We start from the raw sequence: 23,010 nt of genomic DNA, 5'->3' as shown, positions 1-23,010 counted from the left end.
GGGATTATCCAAGCCTGACCTCCCATACATTTAAATCTGTAGGGTTTGTGCTCCAGCAGAGCCATTTCTCACCCCTTTATCCCCAAATCCTCCCCATGACACAGCTCCTTGCTCACTTGAGTTGCCCTTCAAGTAAATTTTTCTTAGAAAAGTGGATTTGGGGGGGGATTCACTGTTTACCAAAAGTGACCTGAGAGCAGCCCCACATATTTTTCCCCAAGTAAATCCCCATATTCTTCCCCCAAGTAAATCACTTTTCTCCATGGAGAGGTGAGTTTGGGGCACACAGATGCAGCATGGGCTGAAGAGAGAGATGAGTGCAGCTTGTTTGCTCCCACTGCTGCCATCAAGCTGCTCTTGCCACACAAATTTTCTGCAGCAGCTGGGAAAATGTGCCATTGTCAGGCCCTGAACACGAGCCTGTCTTGATGAGATGACATTTGTTCTTCTGTGCATATGAGAGACAGGTTAGAAAATCTCCTGATTTTTTTTTTTCTGTGTTTGAACTGGGTTTGAACTCTGTGCTCTGCTCTGAGGCCTCTTGTGTAGCTACACAGCTCCAGCACTTGGCCTGACCTAAATCTGTGCCCTTGCTGAGCTGTTGTGCTCACCCAGGAGCTGCCACCAGCTCCACTTTGTCCACCCTGAGCTGCTCCCTGGCACTTTGCCTGAAATTCCTCCTTTTCCTGCTCTTCCTGCCCTTCCAGGTAATGGGCACCAGAGGCTCAGGCTCCTCTGTGCAGGCAGCTTGCACCCAGAATTGAACAAAACTGAAATATTTTCCTTTGAAATCAGTTTTGGATCTCGGAGCTTCCCTGTTTTCCCAGCCAGCAGGAGCCAAAAATCTGTCCCAGAATGTGGAGGAATCTCCCAGCCCTTCCTCAGAGGTCAGGAGAGCTCTCCCCACACCTTCCCAGCCTTTCTGCACCCCCCTGCCCAAAAACTGGGGAGCTGCTGCTCCCAGAGGGAATCACTGACTTCAAAGGGTTGGGGGGGAAAAAAACCACTCAGATGCAAAACATGCAAAAAACTATTTTACTGACAAACAGCAAAGGATGGGCTTAGTTCCAGGAGCTGAACTGGTTCTCTATGATACAAACATCTTCTTGAAAGGGAAGGAATGGCTGAAATACACTCACTTGTTGACCCAAAATAAATCACAGTGTGCTTTTTTCTATTGCCTCCCCCAGCCCAAGCTCTCTGCACCTTCAGCTGCTCCCTTCAGCACAGGCTGGAGAGCACAAAGCCCTGGCTGAAATCTGCCTGTGCAAGTTTTATTTGATAAAAAATAAAAATGAGCCATTATTATTGCTTTTCAACCACAGTAGAGATGATTCTGTGATAGACCCAGAGCAGAGTTGGATCTCTCTGGTAGAGTCTGGGCTGTGCCTCTCCCTGCCTGATGCATGCAGAAGTGGTTTGGGTGCAGGAAAAAAGAAATAAAAAAATGGGAATCAGGGCAAGCAGCACTGCAGGCTCTGTCCTGGTGCTCCAGGGGTGAAAATCCTCCCCAGTGAGAGCAGGGCCTGGGCTGACCCTGCTGGGAGAGCCAGGAGGGGCTGGGGACCCCTGGGGACAGAAACGGGGCTGCCAGAGGGGGGACAGGTCCATGCAGGGGACAGAGAGACACAGACAGAGCTCAGGACACACGGACACACAGCAGGGCCCCACAGCCCAGCGGGGCTGGGCAGCTCCTCCTGGCTCCTCTGCTTCCTCTCCTCTGCTTCCTCTCCTTCCTCTCCTCTTCTTCCTCTCCTTCCTCTCCTCTGCTTCCTCTCCTCTGCTTCCTCTCCTCTTCTTCCTCTCCTCTGCTTCCTCTCCTCTGCTTCCTCTCCTCTGCTTCCTCTCCTTCCTTCTTCCTCTCCTCTTCTTCCTCTCCTCTGCTTCCTCTCCTTCCTTCTTCCTCTCCTCTTCTTCCTCTCCTCTGCTTCCTCTCCTCTGCTTCCTCTCCTTCCTTCTTCCTCTCCTTCCTTCTTCCTCTCCTTCCTTCTGCTTCCCACTCCTTTACTTCCTCTCCTCTTCTCCTCTGCTCCCTCTTCTTCCTCTCCTTTACTTCATCTCCTCTTCTTCCTCTCTTCTTCCCTCTTCTCTGCTTCCTCTCCTCTCCTTCCTTTCCTCTTCTTCCTCTCCTTCCTCTCCTCTCCTTCCTCTCTTCTGCTTCCCACTCCTTTACTTCCTCTCCTCTTCTTCTCTGCTCCCTCTTCTCTGCTTTCCTTTCCTCTTCTTCCTCTCCTTTACTTCATCTCCTCTTCTTCCTCTCTTCTTCCTCTCCTCCCCTTCCTCTCCTCTGCTTCCTGTCCTCTTCTTCCTCTCCTCTCTGCTTCCCTCTCCTCTTCTTCCTCTTGTCTTCCTGTCCTCTTCTTCCCTTTCCTCTTCTTCCTCTCCTCTTCTTCCTCTCCTTTAATTCTTCTCCTCTGCTTCCTTTTCCTCTTTTTCCTCTCCTTCCTCTCCTCTCCTTCCCTTTCCTCTTCTCCTCTTCTTCCTCTCCTGTTTCCCTCTCTCCTTCCTTCTCCTCTTCTTCCTCTCCTCTGCTTCCCTCTTGTCATGTTTTCTTTTTTTCAAAATCTCTTTTTATACAACAGGAGCATTTTTATTACGTAGAAAAATTTCCCCCCCCCCTCTTCCAGATCCTCAAATTTTTGTGGAATTTTGCCACGGATCAGCCGGATCAACCCTAACAGGTGTGAGCCACCACTTCGCCCTTTCCAGCTGCCTAATTTTTAATATTTCTGCTTAAATTTTTAATATTTCAAACAAGCTCAGCTTCTAGAGCAGGGCAGAGCCAGGCTTTACATTCAGTCTGAGTTTAGTCAGTGGAAATTTTGATTTAAAGTGCTTTTTTCTCCCCCTTTTTTTTACATAACCAGTCCCAGGGGCTCAATATTTTGTCCTTATCCCAGTGGAATTTTCTCCCCTACAAAATGCTGTCCCCACTTGTTGATAACTGCTCAAGGAAAAGTTATTCCTTAGATCCTAAGGAATTTTGGGCATCACAGCCAGGAATGACAGACAGACAGACAGACAGACAGACACAAATATGCACCAGGCAATTATTGAGGTCCAGAAAAAACCTGGGGCTCCAAGACAAGAGGCACTAGGGAATAGCAAGAGTGGGAATGGCAGAAAAATGGGAATATTTGGGCAGTTTTGGGGGCTTGTAATTAACTGAACTGGGCATAGGAAATTAAAAAATGACCCCAAAACACAGAAAGTGGAGCAGGGAGGAAGAGCAGGAGTTGGAGTGTCCTTTTCCCTGCCATCAAAGAGCAGGAGGCCACTGAGAGAGTCATGGAATCCATGGGAAAAAAATGAGATTTTTCTGGCAATGCTCAGCATCCTTCAGTTTTGGGTTTTTTCCCCCTTTTTCTGCACCATCCCACTGGATACACAAAGATGAAAGGAAGGGAAATATTGAGGGTTCTCAGATTTCTGGGGATGGCATTTCCCTCCTTCATCCCTGCTCACAAATCCCAGGACAGGATAAAACACCCCAAATCCCCCCAGCTGCTCCTGCAGGCCCTAAAGGAGGTTTTGGGGTGGGGACGCTGCCTCCAGAGCCTTGATCCCAAAAGATCAGACCCCAAAACCCACACAGGAGCAGCACCACAAAACCACTTTGGAGCTTCCTCACACTGGGCTCAACTCTGGGGACATTTGGGGTGTGTGGGGAGGAGTTTGCTCTGGGTGTCTGTGGTTTTGGGGTTTTGCTCTGGGTGTCTGTGGTTTTGGGGTTTTGCTTTGGGTGTCTGTGGGTTTGGGGTTTTGCTCTGGGTGTCTGTGGTTTTGGGGTTTTGCTCTGGGTGTCTGTGGTTTTGGGGTTTTGCTTTGGGTGTCTGTGGTTTGGGGGTTTGCTCTGGGTGTCTGTGTGTCCCCAAAGCTCAGCCCCACAAGAAGGGGGTGCAGCAGGGGTGAGGCTGCTCAGGGACCCCTCTTGCTGCTCTTTGGGGTTTTGGGGTGTTTGAACCAGGCTCACCCTGCTCAGGACCCTCTCTTGCTGGGTTTTTGGGGTTTGGGGTGTTTTAACCAGGCTTTTGGGGTGTTCTAATCAGGCTCACCCTACAAGAAGCTGCTTAGGGTCCCCTCTTGCTGCTCTCTGGGGTTTTGGGGTGTTTTAACCAAGTTTTTGGAGTGTTTTAACCAAGCTCACCCTGCTCATGGCCCCCTCTTGCTGTTCTTTGGGGTTTTGGGGTGTTTTAACCAGGTTCACCCTACAGGAAGAGGACAGAGCAGCTCCTTTTTGCCCAGGCTAGGGCTGGGGGTGTGATGGTGCTGCCACCAAAAGTGCCACGACCAAAGATGCCAGCACCAGAGGTGTCACCAAAGGTACCGTCACCAAAGGTGCCACCTCCAAAGGTGCCACCAAAGCAGCAGCCCCTGTCCCCTGGCTCTGAGGTGGGCATGCTTAAGGCAGGTTCAGAGGGCAGCAATGCAAACACAAACCCTGACCCATCCCCAGCCCTTCCTTCCCCCACAGCAACTCCAGAACATGAACCAAGGTAAAAAACCCCAAAAAAACCCAAAAAGGGGACACTGTGAAACCTGTGAACCAAAGCAAAACAAACCCCAGAAACCCCAAAAAGGGGACACTGTGCCTTCCCCCATCCAAACCTGTGAACCAAAGCAAAACAAACCCCCAAAACCCCAAAAAGGGGACACTGTGCCTTCCCCCATCCAAACCTGTGAACCAAAGCAAAAAACCCCAAAAAGGGGACTCTGTGAAACCCATGAACCAAAGCAAAAAAAAACCCCAAAAACCCCAAAAAGGGGACTCTGTGCCTTCCCCCATCCAAACCTGTGACCAGCCAGGCCCTTGTAGCCACGGGAGGGTCAGAGCAGCCAAAGGAGCAAAGAAATTTTGTGGGGCTGGAGCTCCTGGAGGAGACACTTTGCATCTTCTCGCTGCTGTCCCACCTCCATCCCCTCGGCCACCATTCCCAGCAGGATGTGCAGGACAGCCAGGAAAATGAGATGAGGGTTGAAATTATAATGCAAATCTTTTGTTGTTGTTGTTGTTGTTGTTGTTGTTTGTCTGCTTTTTTTTCTTTTTTTTTTTTTACATATTTACACCAGTCTGACAATAAAATGTGGAACACAGTGCAAAGCCTCGGCTGCAGAGCGCCCAGCCCCGGCTCTGGTTGTGCATGGCTGCGCGTCCACCCGCGGCCATCCCGACAAAATCGCGACAATCCGTGTCCCCAGCTGGCCCGGGAGCAGAGCAGGGGCTGTCCCGTGAGGAAGAGGAGTCCCGGCTGTGGCTCGGAGGCGCTGCAGTCCCTCACAGGTGCCGCGGGCTGGGGTGCCCGTTGTGGTAGAGCTTCTGTTTGATGTGCACCATGTTCCCCGTGGGCTCCTCGTACTGCCGAGGGTGGCGCTTGCGCAGCTCCTTCAGCTTACACAGCCTGGGGATCCACCACCAGGGCGTGTCTGCAACGAGGGACACCAGCGTCAGCCCCGTCACCCACCCGGGCTCTGCGTGTCCCCAGGGATGTGTCCCCACGGCTCTGGGTGTCCCCAGACTCTGAGCGTCCCCAGGGCTGTGATCCCAGGGCTGTGTGTGCCCAGGACTCTGGGTGTCCCCGGGGCTGTGTCCCCAAAGCTCTGTGTCCCCAGGGCTCTGGGTGACCCCAGGGCTGTGTCCCCAGGGTTGTGTCCCCAGGGCTCTGTGTGCCCAGGACTCTGGGTGTCCCCAAAGCTCTGTGTCCCCAGGGCTCTGGGTGTCCCCAGGGCTGTGTCCCCAGGGCTGTGTCCCCAGGGCTCTGTGTCCCCAAAGCTCTGTGTGCCCAGGACTCTGGGTATCCCCAGCAGAGCTCCTTGACTGCAAGGCAGGGAAGGTCAGGGCTCTGTCCCCAGCAGAGCTTCTTGTCCCCAGGATTCTGTGTCCCCAGAGTTCTGTGTGTCCCCAGGGCTCTGTGTGTGTCCCCAAAGCTCTGTGTCCCCAAGACTCTGGGTGCCCAGCAGAGCTCCTTGACTGCAAGGCAGGGGACAGCAGGGTCACAGCTCTGTCCCCAGGGCTCTGGGTGTCCCCAGCAGAGCTTCTTGTCCCCAGGATTCTGTGTCCCCAGGGCTCTGGGTGAGTCCCCAGGGCTCTGTGTGCCCAGCAGAGATCCTTGACTGCAAGGCAGGGAAGGCCAGGGCTGTGTCCCCAGGGCTCTGGGTGTCCCAGGGCTCTGGGTGTCCCCAGCAGAGCTCCTTGTCCCCAGAATTCTGTGTCCCCGGGGCTGTGTGCGTGTCCCCCCAGGGCTCTGGGTGTCCCCAGGATTCTGTGTCCCCAGGGCTCACTGTCCCCAGCCCAGCCCCTCGTCCCCCTGCCAGCACAGCCGGGGCACCTCTGCTGCTTCCCCTCCCTCCTCCTGGCACCCCCAGGGTCACCCTGGGGGAATTCTCCAAGCTTGGGAATTCATTCTACACCTTGACTAAAGGATAAGTTTCTATTTTCTAATATTTATACTGATTAATAATTTATAATAATTAATATTCTCTATATTAGATAATATTTATAATAATTGAAAATGTATAATAAGTAATATTTTATCTCATATTGTATTTTATAGTAATAATTTGTAATAATATTTATACTAATTGCTAATTTATAATTTATACCTTATATAATATATATTATATAATTATATATTAAACATTATATATAATATATCATATATAATCTTATATAATAGATATTATATTATATATTATATATTATATGTTATACATTATACATTATACATTATATATTATATATTATACATTATACATTATACATTATATAATATATATTATATATTATATATTATATATTATATATTATATATTATATATTATATATTATATATTATATAATATCTTATATTACATATATTGACACTGTAATAATAATTATTATAATTGTAATTTATAATAATTAATATTTTATATGCTATATAGGTTTGTATTAATAATTCATAATATTTATAAGAAATATAGTAATTAATACACGTTTCAAATACTAAATAATTACTAAATATAAAATATGAGATTAATTACTAAAAATAAAGTAGAAATTATTAAAAATAAAATACTAAATTAATTACTAAAAATTTTTAAAAGACTAAATTACTTAAAATTAACTACTAAATAATACTACTAAATTACTAAATAAACTACTAAAATAAACTACTAAATAATTGCTAAGAATAAAAAACACTAAATAATTACTAAAAATAAAATACGAAATTCATTACTAAAAATAAAAAACACTAAATAATTACTAAAAATAAACTACTAAATGAATTACTAAAAATAAAAGCCTCCCATCACAAGGGGCAGGTGATCCCAGCTCCAGGAGAGCTCCTGGCAGCCCTGCTCTGATCTCTGGTGAAATCAGGAGTCACAGCCCCAGAATTGCTTCTCAGAGGCTGAAATCTCCCTGGAAAATCAGAATCCCAGCTCAGAAATGGCTCCTGGAGCCTGCTGGGGTTTGGGAAGATTAATGGGAAATTAATTTCATTTTTATCTGAGTTTTTAGAAAGAGACTGCATGTTTCTAATGAGAGTTTCTTATGGGCCTGCAGATAAATCTTCCTGCTGCTCCTTTCCCTGAGCTGGGTTTAGCAGCACCATCAGTCAGGGGTTGGAGAAATGAGATTTTTTTGGCACATTTGGAGGGAGTTTCCAGTCATTCCCTACTTTTCCTGTCGTTTTTATCTCCTCCAAATACGAAAACCCACGGGCTGAGGGGGGAATGGGGCAGAGGGAGGCTCTGAAGGGGCTGCTGGTCCTTCTTGGGGTAAATTCAGGATTTTACTGCTCCAAACCTGGCAACTGTGCTCAAGGTTTTTGTTTTTGATGACACGAGTGAATAAAAACCTCTCCACATCTGGCCAGGGGTGAGGGGTGGGAAGGGATGGAAATGGGAATGGAAATAAATAATGGAAATAATGGAAATGGGAATTGAAATGGAAATAATGGAAATGGGAATGGAAATGGAAATGGGAATGGAAATAGAAATAGGAATGGGATTGGGAATGGGAATAATGGAGGACGAAAAGGAGAAGAGGAGGAGGAAGAGGAGGAGGAAGATGATGAAGAAGAAAAGATGAGGAGGAAGATGAGGAAGGGAAGGAAGAGGAGAAGATGAGGAAGATAAGAAGATGAGGAAGATGAGGAGGATGTGGAGGAAGAGGAGAAGAAGAGGAGGAGGATGAAGATTAGGAGGAGGAGGATGAAAGTAATGAAGATGATGAAGGTGATGAAGATTACGAAGATGAGGAAGATGATGAAGATGAGGAAGAGGAGAAGATGATGAGGGAGATGAGGAGGAAGAAGGTGATGAAGATGAAGAAGGTGAGAAGATGATGATGATGAGAAGATGAAGATGATTATGAAGAAGATGGGAAGATGATGAAGAAGGTGAAGGTGAGAAGGAAGATGATGAAGATGAGAAGATGATGAGAAAGATGAGGAAGAGGAAGAGGAGAAGATGAGGAGGAAGATGATGAAGATGAGAAGATGACGAGGAGAAAGATGACGAAGAGGAGGAGATGATGAGAAGATGATGAAGATGAGGAAGATGAGAAGACGAGGAGGAAGATGATGAAGAGGAAGAGATGATGCGAAGATGAGAAGACGATGAGGAGGAAGATGATAAAGAGGAGGAGATGATGCGGAGACGATGAAGATGAGGACGATGATGAAGATGAGGAAGAAGAGCAGAAGACGAGAAAGATGAGGAAGAAGAACAGAAGATGAGGAAGAGGAGCAGAAGATGAGGAGGAGGATAAGGAGGCTGATGATGATGATGATGATGAAGATGAGAAGACAATGAGGAGGAAGATATTGAAGAGGAGGAGATGATGAGAAGATGATGAAGATGAGGACAATGATGAAGAGGAGGAAGAAGAGCAGAAGACGAGAAAGATGAGGAAGAAGAACAGATGAGGAGGAGGCGCAGCAGATGAGGAGGAGGCGCAGCAGATGAGGAGGCTGCTGAAGATGATGATGATGATGATGATGAAGATGAAGCGGGGCCCGTACCGTATCGGCGGCTGGCGCGCCAGGCACGCACGGCGTAGTGCAGGACGCCGTCCATCCACACCAGGAACCAGCTGATGCAGAAGCCCAGCAGCAGCCCCAGCATGAGGTCGATCTCCTGCTTGGTCACATTGTCGGTCACAAAGTAATTCTCCGAGGAGTCCACCACCGACTGGTCCCCGTCGTAGGGGATCACGTAGTGCACGTGGTGCCTGGGCGAGAACGGGGGGAAAACGGCAACAATCGGTCAAAACTGCAAAAATCGGTCAAAACGGCAAAAATCGGTCAAAACGGCAAAAATCGGTCAAAACTCTTCTTTTGGTTTCTACCCCACCATCCCCAGCAGCAGAAGGGCTGCCCTGGCTCTTTGTGCTGCTGCCAGCAGAGGAAAGCATAAAAAAGGAGGGAAAGCACAAGCAGTGCACAGAATGCCCGGGCAAAACCAGGGCAGAAATGGGCAAAAATCAGTGAAAACTCATATTTGTGGTTTTTTTCCCAGTTCTTCCCACCATCCCCAGCAGCAGAAGGGTTGCCCTGGCTCTTTGTGCTGCTGCCAGCAGAGAGGAAAGCATGAAAAAGGAGGGAAAGAATAAAAATCCCTGAGCCTAGGCCTTTTATCCTTATTGGCTGTAATGGTTGTTGTTGTTGTTGTTATATTAATATTAATATTAATATTAATATTAATATTAATATTAATAATAATAATAATAATAATAATAATAATAATAATAATAATAATAATAATAATAATAAACAAAATCCTCAAAGACAAACAAAAACCCCAAAACTGCCCCTGCCCAGGTAGAACAGGTGGAGCTGTCCCAGGTGGGCACAGGTGGCACTGTCCCTGCCCAGGAGTGACCACACCCATCCAGGTGATGTCCAGCCCCAGGTGCCCTCCACCAGCACAGCCCTGGCACCCCCAGTGCCCCCAGTTCAGGCTGTGCCAGCCGTGCCCAGTGTCCCTCTCCCCCTGTGTCCCCGGCCTTGTCCCCCCGTCCCTTTCCCTGTGTCCCTGTCCCTGTCACACAGAGCAGAGCGAGGCAGTCCCCGAGGCCTCTGAATATTCATGAGGCTCAGGTTGCTCCATAATCACGCCTGAGAAACGTCCAAATATTGACACAAACAAAGCTGCACTCCAAGAACCTTCCCAAAAGAGCCCCAGTCCCAGCCATGCCCTCACGGGGCTGGCACGGGGCTGGCACGGGCTCCAGGGTGGCCACAGCCCCCATTGTCACGGGACAGGGGCGGGACAGGGGGTGGCAGCTCTGGGGGCAGCTCTGCTCCCGGTGCCGCCCAGCTGGGAACCGGGATTGTCCCTCCTCGGGCACTGGGAAATCCGGGCAGGGGCTGCAGGGGGGAGAGGGGACCCCAAAAGGAATGGGAGGGGTGCCATGGGCACAGGCAAGCACTTCCCGTGTGCCACTGTCCCCAAATCCCTGCCCCGGGTTCTGCCTGTGATTAAACATCTCCCGCTGTCCCCAAATCCCTGCACAGAACTCACATCTCCCATTGTCCATGATTTCCCAAATCCCTGCACACGTTTCCCATGTCCCACTGTCCCCAAATCCCCGTGACAGAGGTGCCACTCGTGCCCTGGGCTCTGCCCATGGTTATTTACAAGAGAAGGAGGAACCAAACAATTCCTGAGGGCAATTCCTGGGCAGCCCCAGCTGCTGCCGGCTCACCCTGTGCCACCTCCTGTCCTCAGCTGCGCCCGCCCTGGGGGACCCCAAAACATCCCAAGCTGTGCCCACCCTGGCTGTGCTGGAGCTTCCACGGGGGACAGAAATTGAGGGACAGAAACTGAGGGACAGCAATACCAGACACAGTAATCCCAGGGACAGAAATTGAGGGACAAAAATTCCTGAGACAGAAACTGAGGGACAGGAATCCCAGACACAGAAACTGAGGGACAGGAATTGAGGGACAGGAATCCCAGCCCAGCTGGGCCAGGAGCTCCCGGCGGGGCTGGCTCTGCTCCGCTCTCCGGCTCGGGTGACACACAGACAGACAGACAGACAGACAGACAGACAGGCGGACGGTCCGTGTGTCTGCCCGGTGTCCCCAGGCCAGGCTGTGCCACACGGGAGGCTCGGGCTCTGTCCCCAGCGCTATTGTCCCCTGCGGTGACCTTGGGTGAGCGCCACCACCGCTGCTGCTGCTGCAGCCACAGCACGGAGAGACACCGGGGCTGGGACACGGGGACAGCGACAGGGACGGGGATGGGGACGGGGATGGGGACAGCGATGGGGAGGGGACAGCGATAGGGACGGGGACAGCGACAGGGACGGGGGAGAGGGGCGGGGTCAGGGACAAGGATGGGGACAGTGATGGGGACGGGGATAAGGAGAGAGACAGGAATGGAAACAGGGACAGAGAACAGGGATGGGGACAGCAATGGGGGACAGGGATGGGGACAAGGATAGGGACAGCGACAGGGACAAGAATGGGGACAGGGATGTGGACGGCAATAGGGGACAGGGACAGGGATGGGGACAGGGAGGGGCACAGCCACAGGGATGGGGACAGGGACGGGCACAGGGACAGGGACAGGGACGGGGAGGCGCCGATGCTCCGGCTCAGCCCCGCTCCCTCCCGGCAGGTGACAGTGACATCACGGCCCAGCTCCCGCCGCAGCTGCCACATCCCGGCCGGACCAGCCCTTCCCGGGCTTTGGGGCTGATCCGGGCGGGGCTGGGGGAGGCAGCGCCACCCCCGACCCCTCCCTGCCCGAGCCTGGGGCCGCTCCGAGCAGCCCCGGCCGGTCCCGGCACGGACACGGTGCCCAGAACGGGGCTGGGAGCCTGGCACAGGAGCCTGGGAGAGCCTGGGGTTCGGAGAGACTGGAACAGGAACCTGGGAGAGCCTGGGGTTCGGAGAGACTGGAACAGGGGTTGGAGAGCCTGGCACGGGGTTGGCACAGCCTGGAACAGGGGTTTGGGAGAGGCTGGCACAGGGATTTGTGAGAGGCGGGGGTTGGAGAGCCTGGCACAGGGTTTGGAGATTCAAGCACAGGAGTTCGGAGAGGCTGGGGTTTGGAGAGCCTGGCACAGGGTTTGAAGCCTGGCACAGGGGTTGGCACAGCCTGGAACAGGGTTTGGCACAGCCTGGAACAGGGTTTGGCACAGCCTGGCACAGGGGTTTGATAGAGCCTGGCACAGGGTTGGCACAGCCTGAGGTTTGGAGAGGCTGGCACAGGTTTGGCACAGCCTGGCACAGGGGTTTGATAGAGCCTGGCACAGGTTTGGCACAGCCTGGAGCCGCCACCGGCTGGCATGGAGAGTGCCCGGCTGCCCCAGGATCTGCTGCAGCTGCCACATCCCTGCAGGGAGCGCGGCTGCCGCCCCTCCCTGTTCCCCCCGACTGTCAATGCTCGTTGTCACCCGTGGCTGTCACCCCTGGCTGCCGCCGCCCTTTCCTGAGCCAGAAGTGCCCCAGGAGCTGTCCCTGTCAGCCCCAGCCGTGTCCAGGTGCCACCCTTGGCTCTGTCCTGGTGCCCCCCAGCCCAGCTCCCCTTCCCCAGCATTGCTCTCCCATGCCCTGGGGGTGCTGGCAGCTCTGCCCTCCCTGCTCTGCTGCTCTGGAGAGGGAAAACCCAGCCCAGCCTGGTGGTGGCACCTCACCTGCACAGGTGACACATTTGTCACCTCTCAGAGCCCAGGGGAGCGCCCAGCTCAGCCACCAGAGCAGGCACCAGAGCTTGCCCAGCCCAGGCTCACTCAGGCTGCAAACAGAGGCTCAGAGCACCCCAAAAACTGCGAATTTGGGCACGTGGGCAGCTGCAGGCAGCCCCAGGCCAGGGCAGCCACTCCAGCTCTATCCAAAGACACAAAAGAAATCACCAAAATCCTGCAAAGAATAAAACAAAATGCAAATCACCACTGGGGGGATGTGATCTTTGGGTGGTCACCAACTGCAAATGGGATCTTTGATGAGTTGTGTCATCCTATTGTAGTTTTGTTAATATTATTGGAGTAAGGTTTGGGTTAGGGTTATCATTTATAGGGTTATCATTTTAGGGTTATCATTTATAGGGTTTTCATTTATAGGGTTATCATTTAAATTGCTAATTTAGAATCCTACACCTGTGTTCACCTCCCCATCAAACACACATGGGAAAGCACAGGTGCCACAGTGTCACCATGATATTTTCTGAACAATCCCTTTGCCAGGATTTTTTTTCTCCTGAGGAGCTGAGAAGCCTCAGAGGAAAAGAAAAACAATAATTATCTGCTGCTGTGGAATGCAACAGGTGCATCTTTGATTGGTCTCATGTGGTTGTTTTTAATCAATGGCCAATCACAGCCCAGCTGTCTTGGACTCTCTGAGAGTCACAGGATTTTATTATCATTCCTTTCTATTCCTTCCAAGCCTTCTGATGAAATCCTTTTCTTCTATTCTTTTAGTATAGTTTTAATATATCATTTTCTTTTAATAAAATATATATCATAAATATAATATATATCATAAATATATACAATAAAATCATAAATCAGTCTTCTGAAACATGGAGTCAAGATTCTCATCTCTTCCCTCGTCCTGGGACCCCTGAGATCACCAACACACCACAGCTCCCTCCTGACACCTGGACCTCAAAAGCACCTCCCAGAAATCCCTCCTGGCATGAACTGACACAAACAGCCCCAGCCCTGGTGCCCCTGAGCCCCAGGAGGGGACCCCAGGGCCCCCCGAGCTGTGCCCACCCTGGCTGTGCTGGAGCTTCCACAGGGGACAGAAACTGAGAGACAGAAACTGAGGGACAGAAATTGAGGGACAGAAACTGAGGGACAGAAATGGGGGGACAGAAACTGAGGGACAGAAATGGGGGGACAGAAATTGAGGGGCAGAAAAGGGGGGACAGAAATGGGGGGACAGAAATGGGGGGACAGAAACTGAGGGACAGAAATGGGGGGACAGAAATAGGGGGACAGAAATTGAGGGGCAGAAATGGGGGGACAGAAATAGGGGGACAGAAATTGAGGGGCAGAAATGGGGGGACAGAAATGGGGGGACAGAAATGGGGGGACAGAAATTGAGGGACAGAAATAGGGGGACAGAAATTGAGGGGCAGAAATGGGGGGACAGAAATGGGGGGACAGAAATTGAGGGACAGAAATTGAGGGGCAGAAATGGGGGGACAGAAATGGGGGGACAGAAATTGAGGGACAGAAATTGAGGGGACAGAAATGGGGGGACAGAAATGGGGGGAGTGCCCTGCTGGCCGTGCCCCTGGGTGACCCCAGAGTCCCCAGGACGTGGGCACAGCCTGGGCACAGCTGGTGCTGCTGCCTGCCAGCACCCCAGGGACCAACAGCAAATCCTGGGCACAGGGACAGGAGACCCTCAAAGGGGAGCTGGGACCTGGCGGGGCCATCCCAGTGCCAGGGGATTGAGGATCCAGGCTGAGGATGGAGCCAGGGCACCCAGGGCAGCCTGGCAGGGCCATCCCAGTGCCAGGGGATTGAGGATCCAGGCTGAGGATGGAGCCAGGGCAGCCTGGAAGGGCTCAGCAGAGTTTTCCCAGCTGGGGATGCTCTCCCAGGGCCCTGGCACAGCTGGCACAGCTGGCACAGCTGGCACAGCTGGCACACAGCCCCAGCCCCTCCTGGAGGGCACTGCCAGGGCCTGGGCTCACACCCAGCCTGGCTGCAGGACAGTTCCACCCTGAGGCAGGAGACAACCAGGAGGGGAGGGGAGAGGAGGGGAAGGGAAACCTTTCTGCCTGAGTTATTGGGTCTGCCCGGCACTGTGACCCAGGCTGGGGCAGAGGGAGGTCATTAATTGCAGCAGCCCAGCCCAGCCCATCAATCTCCATCCACCCATCCCAATTCCTCCTTCCCTCCCATTTCTGCCACATTTCCTGATTTTCCCCATCCCTTCCTGCACCAACACCGAGCTGCAGCTCCCTCCTCCTCCCTCCCCTCTGCTTTTTGGCAAATTCAGTTTCTTTTTCTTCATCAAGCCCTGCCAGGAGGCTCCAGGACCCAGCCCAGCCTGGGGGAGCTGCTCCCAGCCCAGGGCTGGGCTCAGGGCTCCTGGGCAGCTCTCACAGGGCACAGCCTGGAAACCAGAGAGCTCCAAAGGCTGCCAGGGGGGCAGCAGGGCAGGACAAGGAGGTGGCACAGCCCAGGAAGGGTTTGGGACCTCCTGGTCCTGCCAGGGCAGGGCAGGGCTCAACGTGAGGGTGGCACAGCCCAGGGAAGGGTTTGGGATCTCCTGGCAGGACCAGGGTGGCAGCAGGGCAGGAAAAAGAGGTGGCAGAGCCCAGAGGGAAGTTTGGGATCTCCTGGTGGTGCCAGGGCAGGAAAAAGCTCAGGATGAGGGTGGCAGAGCCCAGGGAAGGGTTTGAGATCTCCTGGTCCTGCAGGGCAGAGCTCAGCTCAAGGTTGCCCAGCCCAGAGAGGGTTTCAGGATCTCCTGGCAGGACCAGGGGGGCAGCAGGGCAGGACAAAGAGGTGGCACAGCCTGGGGAGGGTTTGGGACCTCCTGGTCCTGCAGGACAGAGCTCAGCACAGGGTGGCACAGCCTGGGGAGGGTTTGGGACCTCCTGGTCCTGCAGGACAGGTCAGGGCAAAGCTCAGGGACAAGGTGGCACAGCCCAGAGGGGAGTTTGGGATCTCCTGGTGCTCCCAGTGGGGCAGCAGGGCAGGAAAAAGCTCAGGACGAGGTGGCAGAGCCCAGAGAGGGGTTTGGGATGTCCTGGGGGTCAGCACAGGGTGGCAGAGCTCAGCACAGGGTGGCACAGCCCAGAGAGGGGTTTGGGATCTCCTGCTCGGCGAGGAGCAGCTCCCAGGCAGCTCTCAGAGCCTCCTGAGCTCTTTCTGTGGGCAGGAGCCTCTGCTCCCACACATGCCTGAGGCAAAGGGTGAACTCTGATTTTTGCCTCCTCTCCCACCCAATCTCGGCAGTTTGGGGAGGTTTTTTTGTGCCCTCTCCAGGAAATGACCCCGTGGTGTTTGTGGGCAGTGCCAGGGCCGGGTTCTCTGCCCCAAGAGCTCTGCAGGCACAGAGGGAGCTCAGAGGGGTGACCCTGGCACCTCCTCAGCCCTGGGCACAGGGGACACTCAGAGAGCCCTGACACTGCTCAGCCACTCCAAACACCCCAGCAGCTCCTTCCACCAGCACTGAAACCAGCTGGGAGCAGGAACAGAAAAACTGGTGGGAGACGCAGAGGAAAACTCTCAAAACTAGCAAAAAACATCAAGAAAAAAAAAAATAAAGCAGCTTAGAAAAAGCAAATCCTTGCCCAAACCGAGTGGGAGACACTCTGGAAGTTTTTTGCCTTTGAAATTTGCCTTGAGAGGAGGTGCCCCAGGAGCTGAGGGTGCTGCCACACCCCAGGCCTGAACAGAGTCCACAGGAGCGCCAGGAACAGTCCCACGGAGCAGGACAAAATTCACCTCCCCATATGTATTTGTTTATAATTCTGGGCCTGAGCAGAGTCCAGAGCAGCATGAGGAACAATCCCACACCGAAGGGCAAAATTCACCTCCCACTATTTGTATTTTTATAATTCTGTTCAGCCCTGGGCCTGAGCAGAGTCCAGAGCAGCACCAGGAGCAGTCCCTCAGAACAGGACCAAATTCTCCTCCCCAGATGCATTTTTTTATCATTCTGTTCAGCCCAGGGCCTGAGCAGACTCCAGAGTAGCACCAGGAACTACAGGAACTACAACCAGTCCTACAGAGAAGGTCAAAATTCACCTTCCCATATGTATTTTTTTTATAATTCTGGGCCTGAACAGACTCCAGAGCAGCATGAGGAGCAGTCTCACACAGAAGGGCAAAATTCACCTCCCCAGTTTATATTTTTTATAATTCTGTCCAGCCCTAGGCCTGAACAGAGTCCAGAGCAGCACCAGGAGCAGTCCCATAGAGCAGGGAGAAATTCACTTCCCAGAGCTCAGCCCTAGGCCTGAACAGAGTCCAGAGCAGCACCAGGAACAGTCCCACACAGAAGGGCAGAATTCACCTCCCCATATGTGTATTTTTATAATTCTAGTCAGCCCTGGGCCTGAGCAGACTCCAGAGCAGCACCAGGAGCAGTCCCTCAGAGCAGGGCAAAATTCACCTCCCCAGTATTTTTATATTTCTGTAATTCTGGTCAGCCCTGGGCCTGAGCAGACTCCAGAGCAGCCCCAGGAGCAGTCCTACAGAGAAGGGCAAAATTCACCTCCCCATATATATTTTTTTTATAATTCTCTTCAGCCTTGGGCCTAAACAAAGTCCAGAGCAGCACCAGGAGCAATCCCACAGAGCAGGGCAGAATTCACCTCCCCAGTATTTATATTTTTTTTATAATTCTGTTCAGCCCTGGGCCTGAGCAGACTCCAGAGCAGCATGAAGAGCAGTCCCACAGAGCAGGGTGGAATTCACCTCCCCAGTATTTATATTTCATAATTCTGGGCCTGAGCAGAGTCCAGAGCAGCACCAGGAGCAGTCCCTCAGAGAAGGGCAAAATTCACCTCCCCATATATATTTTTTTTTATCATTCTGTTCATCCCTGGGCCTGAGGAGACTCCAGAGCAGGCAGATCCCAGTTCCAAGCCGAGCACTCCAGGGATAAGGCACAGAGATGCTGCTTGGGAGGATGAGGAAGGTGTTTGTGTCCAGGCATAAAGTTGTGCACAGCAGAGGCAGCACTCCTGAAGCACAGCCCGGCCTCTTCAGCGTGCTGTGTCCAGCAGGAAAAGCCACAGGGAATGAAAATCTGATCAAAGATTGATTGCAAAGCCTCCGAGTGACTGTCCTAGGCAGCCACATCCCAGCCTGGACAGGGCCAAGCCCCATTCCATTTCTGAGCCACAAAACCAGCACCAACTGCAACACCCAGACCACAAACAGGCTGGGGAACCAGCACGGCCCAACCGGCGACAAAAGGCACAATGACAAACGCTTAAATCAAAGTTTCTCACTCCCCCAGGGCTCCCAAATGCCTGTACACAAAGGAAAACGCACTTCCAAGCCCACAGAAAACTCTTCTTCCAGAAAAAAAACCGAAACAAATTTAAAAAAACAACAACAAACAGCACCCCCCTCCCTCACCCTGCTCATGCAGGAGCTGCTGAGGAAGGTGAGACACGGCCAGGATGCAGAAATGGTGGCAGAGCTGCCACCCTGTCCCTGTCACCTCGTCCCCAGGTGGGCAGGGCGGGCAGGGGGGATGCTCTGCAGGTAGAACTCACCTTCCACAGTTGCAGTGACAAACTCGGTCCTCCCCTCGGAGGTGCGGTAGGATGTAATTGTGAAATCTGTCCAGCAAGGCGTTCATGTCCATCAAGCAAGCTATTGCCTGTAAGAGCCCACAAGCGAGGCACGGGGTCAGCTCTGGGCGCTGGGGTAAAACATCCACTCCACTTTGATTGCCGGGCACCGAAGCAGTCATCAGGAAAAGATGCGTGTGTGGAGGGACACACACGCACACACAGAGGTGCTCGGGCTCAGGGACAGCGCGGGGGGAAGGTGGAAAGGAGGCGGGGGGGTGGCGGTGCTGATGGAGAGGAGGAGGAGGAGGAAGCGGGGAGGGGGGGGGGGGGGGACACACCATGGATGGGGAGGGGAGATAAGCAAAAAATCTCTTACCATAACGATAGAGGCGCCCAGGATCATGAAAATCATGGTGTTTGCATTCATGGACATCAAGAGGGAACGGCCAGCGGTCGGGTCCGTGCGCCCGCAGCCCGCGGAGCGGCGGCCGCGCTATTCCGCAGCGCCGAGCGCGGGGCGCATCGCGCTCGCTGCCCGCACGCTGCGGTGCGGCGGGGGGCGGCGGGGCGGCGCGGAGCCCCCCGCGCACACCGCGCACCGAGCGCTCCCCCGTGCCGGGGATGCCGCGGGCTCCCGCGCCCTGCCCTGCCCGCGTTATTATTTTGTAATTCTAAGGATGGATGTGATAGGTAAAAAAAAAAAAAAAAAAAAAAAAAAATTAAAAAATATTTTTAAAAAATTATTAAAAAATATTTTTAAAAAAAATTAAAAATAAAAATAATAATTCCGGCCCCGGGCTCCCCCCGGCCGCGGTGGCGGCGGGTGCGCGGCTCCGGGAGCGGGCACACGCCGGTGCAAGCACAGCCTTCATGCAGCAACTGGGAAGCGAGGCAGCCAAAGCCGGGGTGGGGGGGAGAGGCTGGGGGAGGAGGAGGCAGGCTGCAAAAAAATCACCCACTCCGGGGGAGCCTCATCGCATCCTCCCCGCCGACCCTCCCCAAAATCATCCCCGCCGCCGAGCGCCGCTAAATAAAAATCGGCGATAAAAAATAAATGAAATAAAATACCCCAGCCCCCAAATCACCGCGCCCACCCTCACCCCCCTTCACCCCCAAAAAAAAAAAAAAAAAAAAAAAATCAGCCCCACAAGCCCTCCCGGCTCGGGGCTGCGCTGTCCCCGCGGGCAGCCCCCGGGCCGGCCCCGCTCGGGGGAGGGATGCGGGATGCAGGGGAGGGATGCGGGATGCAGCGATGGGGAAGATGCGCCCAAGGCAGCGCCGGCCGCCCCCTCCCCACCCCGGGCATTTACCTACGTGGGGAGGCGCTGCTCCGGGAGCGGCTCATGGCGAGCGGCGGCTCCAGCTCTGCGGGCCGGCCCTGCGGGGCTCCCCCCGCCCCGCAGCCGCACGCCGAGCCCCGGCAGCGGCGCTTGGCCGCGTTTCCAGAGCCACACGCCATCCTCACCCCGCCCTTCCTCCGCCCGGGGTCGGCCCCGGCCCCCTTTGCCCCTCCGGGACCCCTCCCCGGGCTCTCTCCGCCCGGGGGTCCGCGCTGGGAGCGGGGCGGGCCGGGGGTGCGAGCCCCGCGTTCCCCCGCGCTGCCCCCGGAGCCTCCTCCGCCCGCACCGAGCGCGGGCACCGAGCGGGGATCGCGGGCACCGAGCGGGGATCGAGGACACCGAGCGGGGATTGAGGGCAGCGAGCCGGGGATCGAGGGCACCGAGCCGGGGTCGCGGGCACCGAGCGGGGATCGTGGGCAGCGAGCGGGGATCGCGGGCAGCGAGCGGGGATCGTGGGAACCGAGCGGGGATCGTGGGAACCGAGCGGGGATCGAGGACACCGAGCGGGGATCGAGGACACCGAGCCGGGGTCGCGGGCACAGAGCGGGGATCGAGGGCACCGAGCCGGGGTCGCGGGCACAGAGCGGGGATCGAGGGCACCGAGCCGGGGTCGCGGGCACAGAGCAGGGGGTGGCGGGAACCGAGCCGGGGTCGCTGGCACCGAGCGGGGATCGCGGGAACCGAGCGGGGATCGCTGGCACCGAGCAGGGGGTGGCGAGAACCGAGCGGGGGTCGCTGGCACCGAGCGGGGATCGAGGGCACCGAGCGGGGGTCGCGGCCCCGCGGGCAAAGGGAGGCAGCGGAGCCGCCTGGAGCGGGGAGCAAATCCCAGCCCGGCTGGAAATGCTCCCTCGGAAAATCCTCCCTGGGAAATTCCTCCCTCGCTTGGCCCCCCCCGCAAGGCCGGGCTGGTGCGGAGGGACCCCGGCAGGGCTGTGACACAAAGAGCTTTGTCCCCTCTCTGTCCCTAAGGCCAAGGGTCCGTTCATTGCACACCGTGCTCTCGGTCTGTCCAGTTTAGGAGCTGCTGGGGGAAAATGGAAAGAAAAGGAAAGGAAAAAAAAAAAAAAAAAAGAAGTGACCAGCCGGTAACTTTTTTGCTTGTTGGGTTGTTGTTCCTTTTACAGCAAACGGGGCGAGGTGCAGGGAGCAGCACGTGGGGAATGCGTGGCAGCTCAGCTTGGGTGTCCTCAGAGCCTCCCCTCCATCCCCAGCCTTCCTCAGGGTGAGTTTCTCCTTGCTGGAATCCAGGTGTTCCTTTTTTTTGGGCTTCTCAGAGTGACCAAAGCAGAATTTGCTGGTGCTGGGTTTTGCATTTTTGCAAATTTGTTTCCCTCCTGCTCCTCAGGCCACAATCAGCCTTCTTATGTAATGAGTGGTGTTATATAAACTCCATTCTTCAAGGAACAGTCATTAACCTACTACTGGGTATTGAAAATACCAAAATACTGTCACACAATTAAAATCACTAAATGGTGTCCTCAAATTAGAGCACAGATTGCATTGCAGATTTTTTTTAATTTTTTTTTTTTTTAATTAAACCACACACATGAAACATTTGACAAGCCAGGCTCTTCATGCAAAGGAGCAGCAGGGCAGGGAAGGCACCTCTTGCTTTATCCTCTGTCCTGAGCTCCTTCCACTTCTCCCTGAGCTCAGAGGTGGATTCTGCCATGGAAATGCAGAGCTCAGAGAGGAGGCAGCTGGTTACTCTGCCTGCTGTAGGAAACAAAACGCTTCTAAAGTCACAGCCGAATAAAACAAGAGGAGGGAACAGTTTGAGGACAAGTCTCGGGGAGTTTTGTGGAGCTGAAGTTTTCCCAGCCCTCCCACAAGCCAGGCTGGGTCAGTCTCAGCTGGGTTCAGGCACTGAGGAGAGATTTTGTTATTGGCTCGGGTAAAGCCATTTCCCTCCCTGTGCTTCTGGAGCAAAAGTCCCCCAGAAATCCCTGTTGTGGTGGGTCCTGGCTGCTGGGGATCCCAGGCATCCCTGTCCTGATCAGTTCTGGCTCCCAAACATCCCTGTCCTGATCATTCCTGGCTTTTAGGGATCCCAAACATCCCTGTCCGGATCAGTCCTGGCTGCTAAAAGATCCCAAACATCCCTGACAGTGACAAACTCCAGCCTGGTCCCCGCCCAAGTGGCGCTGCCGCAGCTGCTGTGAGCCAGGGACGTTCACACCTGAGCTGCCCCCACAATGGGTTTGTTAAACTCGTTCCTAATTAACAACGGGCTTGTTAAACTCCCTCCTAACCACAATGGGTTTATTAATCTCGTTTCTAATTACCAATTAGCAGCACCCCCGCCCTGCCTGTGGCTCCTGCTCAGCCCCAAGCTGTCACCACCACCCTCACTCACCCTGAGGGGTCCCAGATAGGATGCAGTGACCCACGACCCCTCTGGAGATGGGGCAGAACAGGAAAACAAACTCTGCAACCTCACCAAAGCTGCTGATCCAAGTCCCACCCCCTTGCAGAATTCCTGTTTTAACTATTAAATAGCCCCAAAACCCCAGCACAGGTAATTCAGATTATTACACATTCCCAACCCCAAATATGATGCAGTGACCGATCTGGAGACAGGACAGGACCAGGAAAACAAACTCTGCAAACCTCATCACAACTGCTGCTCCAACACCCATCCCTGGGCAGAATTCCTGCTTGAAGTGTTTTTAACATCCCAAAAAACGCAGCACAGGAAATTCTGGGTTATTAAAGATTCACAGGAGCCAAATAATGATAAAAAGTTTAACAAATAAATTTGATGCAGTGACACATTTGGAGCCAGGACAGGACCAGGCAAACAAACTCTGCAAACCTCATCACAACCACATCACCTCATCTGCTCCAACTCCCACCCCTGGGCAGAATTTTTGTTTTAACGATAAAACAGCCCAAAAAAAGCCCAGCACAGGTAACTTTGGGTTATTCAAGATTCCCAAACCCAGCTGTGATGCTGTGACCCATTTGGAGAGAGGCCAGGAGGGCTCGGAGCTGGCACAGGCTGAGGTTCAGCGCAGAGCAGAGAGCACAGCCCAGCCCCAGGAGCGCAGGGGTTTCACCGAGGGCTCCACTCCAACCTCAGCAGCTGCAGCTGCCAAGAGGAACTTTTATAAAATATTAGAATTATAATCATCATTATCATAATTAATTATTGTGATTGTTGTGTTAATCCCAATTAATATTATACTTGTTATTTAATATTAGTTGTTATAATTTGAATTATTTATTATCATTTCTATAACTTTATAAAATTATTTTATCATTCTTATTATATAGTTATTATATTTTTCTATCATTTATTATAGAAATATAACTTTCTATATATATAATATATATATATAGAAAGTTATATTTCTATAATAACTTTAGCATATATTAATATATAATATATAATAATATAATATATTATATATTATATATTATTATATATTAATATATAATATATATTATATAT

At 52.8% G+C, this 23,010-nt stretch overlaps 1 protein-coding gene across 7 annotated transcripts; it reads right to left on the bottom strand.

The window, feature by feature from the left end:
* Positions 1-1,021: 1,021 nt before the first annotated feature.
* TMEM240 (transmembrane protein 240) lies at positions 1,022-20,903 on the bottom strand. 7 transcript variants are annotated; one of them, XM_054647804.2, is made up of 5 exons: positions 19,524-19,916; positions 18,590-18,884; positions 18,193-18,299; positions 9,009-9,217; positions 1,022-5,424 (listed from the first exon to the last, which is right to left on the bottom strand). In XM_054647804.2, the coding sequence occupies exons 2-5, from the start codon at positions 18,644-18,646 to the stop codon at positions 5,276-5,278; spliced, it is 522 nt and encodes a 173-aa protein (XP_054503779.1). In that variant the 5' UTR covers positions 18,647-18,884; positions 19,524-19,916; the 3' UTR covers positions 1,022-5,275. The 7 variants fall into 7 exon arrangements, 6 of the variants coding, with proteins under 6 accessions (XP_054503779.1, XP_077046374.1, XP_077046373.1 ...); XM_077190259.1 differs by lacking the exon at positions 18,590-18,884 and having other exon boundaries at positions 19,528-19,916; XM_077190258.1 differs by lacking the exon at positions 18,590-18,884 and having other exon boundaries at positions 19,524-19,915.
* Between the last annotated feature and the right edge of the window lie 2,107 nt (positions 20,904-23,010).

Source organism: Agelaius phoeniceus, chromosome 24 (genome assembly GCF_051311805.1).
Source record: "Agelaius phoeniceus isolate bAgePho1 chromosome 24, bAgePho1.hap1, whole genome shotgun sequence".
In the NCBI taxonomy this organism is placed as follows: domain Eukaryota; kingdom Metazoa; phylum Chordata; class Aves; order Passeriformes; family Icteridae; genus Agelaius; species Agelaius phoeniceus.
The sequence above is the reverse complement of the archived record's forward strand: the minus strand, read 5'-3'. Positions and strand labels throughout refer to the sequence as shown.